At 40.7% G+C, this 10,844-nt stretch overlaps 1 protein-coding gene across 1 annotated transcript in view; it reads left to right on the forward strand.

Moving 5' to 3' along the window:
• The window catches only part of ANKFN1 (ankyrin repeat and fibronectin type III domain containing 1), a 362,043-nt gene extending 351,632 nt beyond the window's left edge, over positions 1-10,411 (forward strand). Inside the window, exon 20 of the mRNA XM_043902728.1 lies at positions 9,642-10,411. Coding sequence (XP_043758663.1) covers positions 9,642-10,411 — 770 coding nt within the window. The remainder of the gene's footprint in view (positions 1-9,641) is intronic.
• Positions 10,412-10,844: the final 433 nt, after the last annotated feature.

Here is a 10,844-nt window from a genome sequence, read left to right on the forward strand (position 1 = left end):
CATGGCTAGGTATTTTCTCTCCCACTCCTTTTCTGTGGGTATAGTGGTCACAGACAGCAGCAATTTTTTTTTTCCAATACTGCTATTTCTCCTAGTGATGCATGGGCGAGGCAACAAAGGGGAGGGGAGGCGCTGTTTCCTTCAGATGCATGTGAAGGTTATCCTGGTCTTCCAAAAGTAAATCTTCCTAGTAAGATTTTCCCAGATGAAGTCAAGATTAAGAACACTGTGGCATAAACTAAACAGCTCAAAAAAAAAAAAAATTAACAGGAATCTGAAGATGGGAAATTAGAAGGTGAACAAACCCCTGAGCTTCTACCCAAGGCTTAATGATTTATTAAAATTCTTTGTTTCTAAATTATCTAAATTCTACTCAAATACAGTGGAAATAAATTCAATGAAGCACACACACAGAAAGTACCAGTTTGAACAGTGATATATTAAAAATGTGAAGATAGATTCTTAGGGCAAATACTACTTCTTTTTCCTTTCTTTCTGTCCCGCCATGCCCCTTGCCTTTAAGAGAAAAGCAATAGCTTTAAATCAGTTATTCCTTCCTGCAATGTCATCTCCCCATAACACCCTCAAAATCCACACCAACTCTACTCTGCTGTTGTTGGCCTGATCTGCAGAGACCAGGAGTTGCAACACCCATTACAATGGCAAGAAAGCCAAGCTTCCTCAGCCAGCACTAACACTATGGGCAGAACCTCCATCAGACAGCTCGTGGGTCCAGCAGAGGGAAACGCAAGGTCCTACCAGTGCCGGCCTGCCCCGTGGGCCCTCTGAGGGAAACTGAGGAGCACAACCAGCTTTATTAAAACAACCGGGCAAGGCGCCTGCAATGCTTAATGGAGCATACGGCCTGGATCTGGGGATGGAAGCTGCACTTTGCATTCTTTTCCAGGAAGGGAGGGAGTGGCAGTGGCCTAAAATCCCTGGAAACTCTCCTCAGTGCCCTGGCTGGCATCCTGGAGATTTTCCCAGCTTGTTCTGGGAGGGGTATCCCACTCTAAGCAATAGGTTCCACTAAGTCCTATAATAAATAAGACAACCACCATGGAAGTCAAATATTTAGATTCCCACTAGAGCAGGGTTTCCAAAGTGCAGGTCCATGAACTTACAATATAATATTTACCACTTCATACTTAAGCCCTTTTTCATCCCTTTCCTGGGTTACTACAGTTATAACTTACTCTTTCTCTTGATTTATCTCCTATCTCCCTTACTCTTGGGAGTTACAGTAAAAATTTACATTATTTACAAATTCACTGCTAAATATAGGATGAGAAATACAGTACTAGACTAATACGAGACACCATTCAAGACATTATTGTTCTTTATTATTAATACAATTCTCACAGCAAAATCTTGAAGGTTTTTTGATTACTGGTTTGTATTTTAATGAGTCACCTCTTAATGTTTTCTAGCTATTCTCTATTTAAAAGTGAAAAAGATTTTAATATTAACACCTTCTGTTTGTAAGGCACTTAAACTATTTTTAACAAGCTAATTTAATCCTTATATCACCTATGGAAGATAGGTAACATGATTACCTATATGCTACAGATAAAGGGGCTAAGTTGGAAGGGGCTAAGTGATTTATTCAACATCATATACACTATAAGGAGCAAGGCAGGACTTCAGTCTAATTTTCAGATAATTGTTCTTTCTGCTACAACTGTGGTTACTCAAGTTAAGTGTCACCAAATATGAAGCAAAATGAAAAAAATAAAATGAAGTTAAATGATGTTGACTGTTTTCAGACATTTCTGTGGCAGATTAAATTAGATCTTTTCAGACTGCTTTCAGTATTGTTTTTAGGAGGCAATCAAATCTCACACTTTAAGCTTTCAGATTTCAATATCTGTTTCAGTTTCAATTCAATGCAGCATTCTTTACTGAGACTCTTGTATGTATCAGATATAGCACAAGAGGCTTAAAATAATACAGTGATGATGAATTCACACTCTACTCCTCATGGTCTATTCATATGTCCATGTTCAGATCTGGGAAATATAGAGGATTTATATGTCCCTTTGCTTGACTCCTTCCTTAGTCCTTTCCCTCACTGACTGGCTTCTTCAACACTTACGAAGCAGAGATGAATAAGACATGGTGCATGTCCTCTGGAGTTTACACTTAATGAAAGAGATAAAAATATAAGTGAATAATTTATAATAAATCTTGATAAATGCAGTAACAGAGATCTAAATAAAATGCTTTATGGGCCAAGAGAACTGAGCAAGTAACTCAACCTGGGGAAATCCGCACCAGCTCTTCCTGAGAGACCGAGTCTTAAAATATGCTCAATCGAAATATCAGAATGTCAGCCCTTAAAGCATACCTTCATATACTCACTAGTCCCCCACAACCAACAAAGTCTCACTATCTGTATGCTGTGGGGTCAAAGTGCAAACTGTTCTTGTAGAGCATTTGACCTGACTACAGGCTGCAAAGAGTTTAGCGACACAACCCCCTTAGCACTTGCTTCTAGACATTTTTACTATCAGACGTGTAGCAGGTTAAACGGTGGCCACCCAAAAGACAAGTCTGTGTCCTAACTGTCAGAACCTGTAAATGTGACCTTATTTGGAAAAAGAGTCTTCACAGATGTAATTCAGAACCTTGAGATGAGATCATCCTGGATTATCCAGGTGGGCCCTAAATCCAGTTACTAGTGTCCTTAAAAGACACAGAAGAGAGTCCGTGTGAAGGCAGAAGCAAAGACTGGAGTGATGCAGCCCAAGGCATGCAGAGCCACCAGCAGCAGTAAGAGGCAAGAAGATTTTCCCCTGGAGCCCCCAGAGGGATGGCCGCCCAGCTGACTACCATGGCTTCAGACGCTGGGCTTCCAAAGCCATGAGAGAACACATTTCTGTTGTTTTAAGCCACACAGTGTGTGGCCATTTGTTACAGCAGCCACGGGAAGCTAACACAGACCTAACATGTTTCCCTTACTAAAAGCATAACAGAACTGTGTGGGTATCACACCAAGTGGGTCTCATGAACTAGGTCCCAGCCCGCAGGAAGCTTCCACAGAAAGCCATGGGGATTCTGAGGTAGGCAGCAGTAGAGCAGGTCTTCGGTGTGACACAAATCTGCGTGTAGGTTCCTATTCTGCCACTTATCGGCTTACATGAGCTGGAAAATTTAATAAGCCTAGGCTTCAGTATCCACATCTGCGAATGGGAACTGGTGTAAAAATTAAATATGATAAAGCTAGAACACTGAGCATGATCACTGGCTCACAGTGACCACTAAGTAAACATCAAGTACTACTATTACTATTGTGGATACAAATGAATAGTATATATGGATAGCTGAACAGACAGCAGTGATCAAACAGAGGAGGAAGTTTGACTAAAGGCAACTATCAGTTAATTGCATGGATCTTATTTCCAGTCCAGTGTCAAATCTTCAATGAGCCTCTCTTCCTCAAGGACCTATGGCACCTATCACTACCACCGTCAAAAACAGCTGAGAGTTCTGAGACCCTGTTTCCTGTTCCCACAGGTTCACCCGTGGCCGATTCATGTCGACGTTTGGCAAAAACCACTACAATATTGTAAAGTAATTAGCCTCCAATTAAAATAATTAATTTAATAAATTTAAAAAGGGAAAAGGACTATCTAAAAACTGTTTTAAGAAAGGCAAAGTCATTCAGTCCAAGCCTTTATCCAGTTCTCTTAACTTGAAAAGCTATGTCTGCCTTCTTCCCTAACCAGGAGTCCTTACATCTTCTCACTAAAGATCAATGACGGCATCAGTACTCCCAAGTGATCCTCCTTGCTATTTCCATCAACTTATTGCTCACATGTTCAGTCGTTCCCTTTCCAACAGTTTCTTCTCTACCCACAAACACCTTCCCTCAACTCTGCTACCCCACCATGTTCCCATTCCAGCCCTCCAGGATGGTTTGGCCAACCGCTTAAGTTCAATCTGCCCCAAATTAAATTTACCATGCCTTCCACTGCCCGACCCTCTTGCAGTTAAACTCCTCTGGTTTGATGCTATTTCTATCTTCCAGGCACCAAGGCTAGAAACATATTTGTCATTTCAGGGCCTTCACACTTGCTTCTCCAAGTTGCCTAGAACACTATTCCCTAAAATTTCTATAAAGCTGGTTCCTTCTGATCATTGAAGTCTCATCTAGACTCCAGAGATTCCTCCCCTGGCTACCTTATTTAAAGAATCTCTCTCCCAAGTCACTCTCTAGCTGAAATCCAGTTTCATTTTATTCATAGAACTTTACACTCTCTGAAATTAATCTTAGGTATATCCTGACTTACTTATTGTCTAATCCACCCTCTATGAACTGCTTGAAAGCAGAGACCATTGCATCTATCATAAAATAGGTGTTCAGTAAACATCTTCAAATGAATGACTTTCCTGGAGTTCTATTTTCTTCCACATAATCACCACTCTTGCTCAACCCCACAACCTAAAAAAGGTAAATATTTAAAGGAAAAAACAACAGCATCCCAGCTGGCCTCCCTGTTATTTCCTCCTGATCCAATTCATCTTACATCCTGCCTGCCTGCAACATAATTATTATAAATTTCAGCTCTCATCTTGCTAATTATTTATTTAAATTTTTCTGATAATTACCCACTGGCTACAAAATTAGGTACAAACTCCTTACCTAGGCATTCACTGTTCTCTGGCTCTATCCTGTCTTTAAAAAAAAATAACCTCTTTTAACCATTTATTTAAAATAATTGTAAGAGCATCAGGTTGCAAAGAAATGTACAGGAATTTCCGTGTTCTCCTTCCCCAGGCTCTCCCCAATGCTCACATCTTACACAGTTCCTGCACAATATCAAAACCAAGAACCTAGTACAACCTACTGCTCATCTAAATTTCACCAATTATACTCATGCATGTGTGTGTGTGTGTGTGTAGTGTGCGCATGCATATAAGCGTGTAGGCTCAATTGCATAGCTCTGTGCAATCTGTCACATGTATAGTCTTGGGTAATCACCACCATAGTCAATTGTACCATTTCCACAAAACTTCCTCTGTTACCCACTTTATACCTTACCCACCACACCCCACTCCTGCCCCTACCCTGGCTACTACTAATCTGTTCTTCATCTCTATACTTACATCATGAATGTTACATAAATAGAATTCTTTATTTGTATTGATGAGTAGCATTTCATTGAATGGATGTATCACAATTTGTTTAATCACACATCCATTGAAAGATATTTGGGTAGTTTCCAGTTTGGGGTTAATACCAATAAAATTGGTAAGAAGTGAAGTGAAGTGAAGTTGCTCAGTCGTGTCCGACTCTTTGTGACCCCATGGACTGTAGCCTACCGGGCTCCTCCATCCATGGGATTTTCCAGGCAAGAGTACTGGAGTGGGTTGCCGTTTCCTTCTCCAGAGGACCTTCCCGACCCAGGGATTGAACCCGGGTCTCCCGCATTATAGGCAGATGCTTTACCGTCTGAGCTGAACATTCATATACAGGTTCCTGCATGAAAATAAACCTTAATTTTTCTAGGCTAAATTCCTAGAGTGAAAATACTGGCATCTTACTTTTGTAGCCCTATTTTCCCAAAATTCCACTCCTATTCCCATGTAATAGTCAAATGGGACTACTTATACTGTTTCCTTTCCCTCTCTGTTTTCTAATCCTCTCCTCAACATTTGTACATTCTGCCTCAAATAATTTTTTGAAAGTAGATGAGGAAATAAATTAATGTACATAAAAACAGAGAAGAATGAATGGAGAGAAAAAATAAAGACGATAGTGTTTTATCAATCCTGTCCCAATAAAATATGATCTCTTTCCTATAAACCTGCATCTTATTTGCTAAACTTCTTTTATAAAAGGTATGTTCTTCCACAGTCTCATAGATGCATATGCCCCACTTCCATTAAAACAGTAAAATCCCTGAAACAGATCATTTCTTATTAATTTTACATTCAGTCAGCCACTAAACATGGTGTTTCTGTTAGAGCAGGAGCTCAAGCAAAACAAAATCTTCATTGTTGACCAAATGGATGAATTAAATATCTTTGCCGGAAGGGGGCTCTGGTCCAACCAGGAAACCAGGATGTTATATTTGCATTAAAACGATAACTAACAATACAAGTCTATACAGGCTAAGTGCCAAAGGATAATAGAAACAAAAAATATTTCAGAAGTGCAGACAAGTGGGCAATCCTTTCTGGGACAGTTGAGAGATACTTCCTAAAAAAGGCTTTGTTTGAGGGAATCCTTAAATAGATGAGTGGAACCAAAACAAATAAATAAATAAGGGAGTCCTTTTTGTTAATCACTAGTTAAAGAACAACATATGAGTTGATCTCATTCTCTGTAGCTGGATCCATAGTAGGGATGTGCCCAAATTTTTAAACCATTCCCCTAATAAAAAACATTTAGGTTTGCATCAGTTATGATTAAGTCTGGATCTGTGTTAGAGAAAACCCAAACTAGGGTGTCATTAACACAAGATACTTTATTTCTCTCCTATGTGAAAGAAGCCCAGAGATAAGACAAATCAGGGACAGTACATAGATGCTATGGTCTTCAGACACCATGCCCCATTTTTCAACTCCAACATCCTAGAACATGGCTTCCTTTCCCAAGGTTGCCTCATGAGCCCAGTCAACACATCTTGTTACAGGCAATTGGAAGAAAAAACAAAATGGTCTATCTCCCAGCTAAGCCAGCTCCTCGGATGCAGCCTTCCAAAAGCTTCGTACCATACTTTCGGTTCTATCTCACTCACCAGGATTTAATTATATGACCATGCCTAGCTGCAAAGGAAGCTGAAAAAAAAAAAAAAAAAAGTGGTCTTTTACATGAATGCACTGCTGTCTCAAACAAAATTTAAGATTTTGTAACTAAAAAAGGATAATGGATATTGAGCAGCAGCCAGCAGCGAGCGAACAAAACTGAAATCTTGTCCTGCCAATGAGTAAGGAATGTCATCTTCTACAGCTAGGAAAAAGAAAAAAAGGAAAAGAAACACTTCACTCCCTGACCCTGAAATAAACAAACAACCAAAAAATATATATTACATCTGGTTCTAGTCCCTAAAACAGAAGAAACCTTAATCCCATTTGTGTAAATTACTCACTCCATTAACAAAACAATTTTTTTCCCTGAAGCTTGCAATATTCTTCTGATAATCATGTCTGATTTTCCACCATGAACAGACTAACTATAACCTTATAACCCTGTGGGTTTTTACTTCAAATACCTGTTGTATTTTTTAATCAGCAAGCCAGTACTGAATTTGGACTCCCTTGCAGAACTTTGCCAAGTAAAGTATTTTTCTTTTCTTAAACTATTTTTCTTTTCTTAATGCTTCTGTGTCTCTAAGTCTTCCTTTCACAGTAGTCTCAGCCACAAGGTTATTTCTAGTTTTTCACTAATATAAATCATGTTACAGTAAACAATTTGTAAATGCGTCCATGTACACATAGTGACAATTTCTCAAACATAGATATCTAAAAAAAGGACTTGCTAGGACAAATGATATACACATTTTTAATCTGTTCTATGAAGCTGCTATCCAAAGAGCCAGACCAGCTTATATTCCCACCACCATTATATGAAGGTCCCTGACTTCCAACATATCACCAACACAAGAGATTATCATTCTTCTCAACACAGGAGTTCATCATTCTATTTATTTTCAGCAAATCTGATGGGCAAAAAAAAAAAAAAAAATGCCCTGTTTTTACTTCAACTGCCATTTCCCAAATTACTACCTAATTAGTAATTATAGTCTACCTAGGTTGAATAGCTTTATTATGCTTATTGGCCATTTGTATTAAATATTCTTTGAAGTGTTGGCTATCTTCTGCCCATCTGGATTGTCTTCTAATTTACAGGAAATCTTTATGTAGCCTGTAAAATTAATCTTTTCTTATACATATTATCACTATTTTCTTTCAATCTACCCCTTACCTTTACTTTGTTTATGTGATCATTTCAAAGTATTAAGCTTTCATATAGTCAAATTATCAGTTACTTCTTTTCTGAATTCTGGGGTTTTATTTTGCTTAGAAAGACCTTCCTATCCAAAATTACAAACATACTGTTTTCTAATACTTGTAGAGTTTGCTTGTTATATTTAAACTACATGGAATTTACTTTTATATATGAGATGAGGGAGGGCATTCTCTAATTATTTTACTAAAGGATAACCACTTACACCAACACTATATACTAAAAAATCTATTCACTCCCCTAGTCTGAAATGTTATCTTTACCATATGTTCAATCATCACACTGAATTAAGACAGTGTCTGAACTTTATATTTCTGTTTTACAGATCCATCTGTCCATTATACATCAATTCTACAAAGTTTTAATTACCAAAATTCTGTAATATGTTTTGATACCTCATAAATCAGGCTCTTTCCTTTTGGACCTTAAAAAAAGCTTAGTTATTTTCACAAATTTTCTTTTCCTGATAAACTTAAAAAATCAATTTACTAAATTCCATTTAAAAATCCCACGGAAGGGATTTCCCTGGTGGTCTAGTGGCTAAGACTCAGCGCAGGCCCTAGTGAGACCCCTGGTCAGGGAACTAGATCTTGCATGCCACAACTAAAGATCTGTCCTGCCTCAACTAAAATCCAGTGCACCCAAATAAATAAATAATCTTATGGCGATTTTTGAATGGGACTGGCTCAGATTTGAAAATGAGCAATTTCTTCTTCTTTTTAAAAGAACTTGAATGTTTTCAAAATTAGCTTATATTTACTAAGTACCCAATATGGACTGAATTCTGTGGAAAATTCAAAGGCTTTTAAGACAGTTTTTGTCCTACAGAAACGTACAACCTGGTTGGAAAAAAGACATAAACATTCTGTACTGCATTAAATTACAAATATTGTATTTACAGAACTAAACTTCTGGTTCACTTATGATCAGCATAGCATGCCCTTTGAGGCTGATTTTCACCTCTGATTTTACTTGTTTTATTTTCTCTCTTGGCCTTAATTTTTTTCTCTTTTTAAACACTGACAACAAGGTCAACTATTTATATGTATACACGATTTTTTTTACAGTCACTTTAAGAAGTTCTATTATCACCCCCATTTTGCAGGTAAGAAAAGCTCAAAGAGGTTAAGTAACTTTCCCAAGATCACAGGGCAATCTGGAGGACAACCAGGGTTTGAATCCAGGTTTCCCTGACTTCTGCCACCATAGGGCCTCCTCTTCTTTCCCCTTTTAAGTTTCTGCTATTTTATCAACTGTAAAAATCACCTCTGAAATTAGGGAACGAATAAACGAATGACATCCAGCTTTATTTCCTGTTTCACCCTCTCTCCACAAGTCCAGGGAAAAGTGAATAGTAAAATTAGGCGTGGGCAAGGGAGGGCATGTTGCTCTCTGCTGCTGCAAGGCTGGTTGGTCCACTCAGACTCCCTCTCCCTCCTGCTTTTAGCTAAGAACAGGATCTACTACATAACTTATAGAGTCCTACACAGCACGACAATGTGGGACCCCTTGCTCAAAACTTTCTAAAATATCAAGAAATGAGCAGAGACCACTAAACAAAGTGTAAGCCCTTCTAGGCACGGGGGTGTGGGCTCAAACATAGGACAGTACTTGAGCCCTGGCTAGGAGTTTCTATTTTTTCTAAGTGCAGTCTCTGGCTTTGCAGATTCACAGCCTTGCTCTGACGAAGAAGGCTGCTCAGAAGTCTTCCTGCCCACCGACAGCGACTACGACTCCAGTGACGCCCTGAGCCCCCGAGACCTGGACCTGGTCTACCTGTCATCGCACGACATTGCCCAGCAGTCCCGAAACGGACTCAGCGGCAGTGCCCCCGACGTCCTGCAGGTGCACGATATGAAGCCTTCTTCGGGGCCAGGCCAAGACACTGACCACTCATGCGCCGAGCTTCTGCACAACCTGACCCTCACAGGCCTCCCACCCAAGAACCACGCCAAGATGGCGCCAGGAGCACGGCCGCCGCTGGGCTTCCTGGGAAAACGGAAGTCGGCCAAGCAGCCGCACTACGGCGGCTTCAGCCGCCATCACCGCTGGTTGCGCATGCACAGCGAAACGCAGTCGCTGTCGCTGTCAGAGGGAGTGTACACACAGCACCTGTCTAGGGCCTGCGGCCTGCCCCAGGAGCCTGAGGAGGCTGAGCGACTAGGACCTGCCCCCGAGGGGCCACGGGGCCTGGCTCTGGCCCATGCTGCCAGCCTCCCGGAGGAGCGGGAGAGCAGCCTCAAGGACCCTAGGCCTGCGGTGCACCACATCTACGTGGAGGCCTACCCTGCAGCCCTGGTGGACACCAAACCCTGGGCTGCCTTGAGCCCTGCCGTTGTAGGCCCCTCAGGCCTGCCCAGTGCTGCTGGCCCGGAGTTGAGCCCAGAGGACCCTACCACCTCCCCTGTGTCAGAGATACTCAGCAGCATGCTTTAGAGAGGTCTACAATTGGCTGTCCACTTTTCACTGCGAGTCCCTGCAGTGAAAAGTGCATTTTCAGCCTACCCCAACCTGTCTCCACCCATGTTTTCACCCAATTTGAACTGCTTTCAAGGTTAAAAATCCAAAGGTTAGAGGTTCAAGGTCCTCTTTTTTAGAGTTGGAGTGGAGGCAAGAGTGGCCAGTCTCATACCCAGTTCAGCCTATAAAGGACATAGAAGAGCTTTGGTGTCAACATGGAGTCCTGGAACACAAGAGTTCAAGCATACCATCCTGTTGGTCGTACCTGTGGCAGAGGTTTGTTGTTTAGTTTCTAAGACGTGTCCAGCTTTTTGTGATGCCATGGACAGCTGCAGGCCATGCTCCTCTGACCTCTACCGTCTCCTGGAGTTTGTTCAAAGTCATGTCCATTGAGTTGGTGATCCTATCT

This window comes from Cervus elaphus, chromosome 5, assembly GCF_910594005.1.
Source record: "Cervus elaphus chromosome 5, mCerEla1.1, whole genome shotgun sequence".
NCBI lineage: Eukaryota > Metazoa > Chordata > Mammalia > Artiodactyla > Cervidae > Cervus > Cervus elaphus.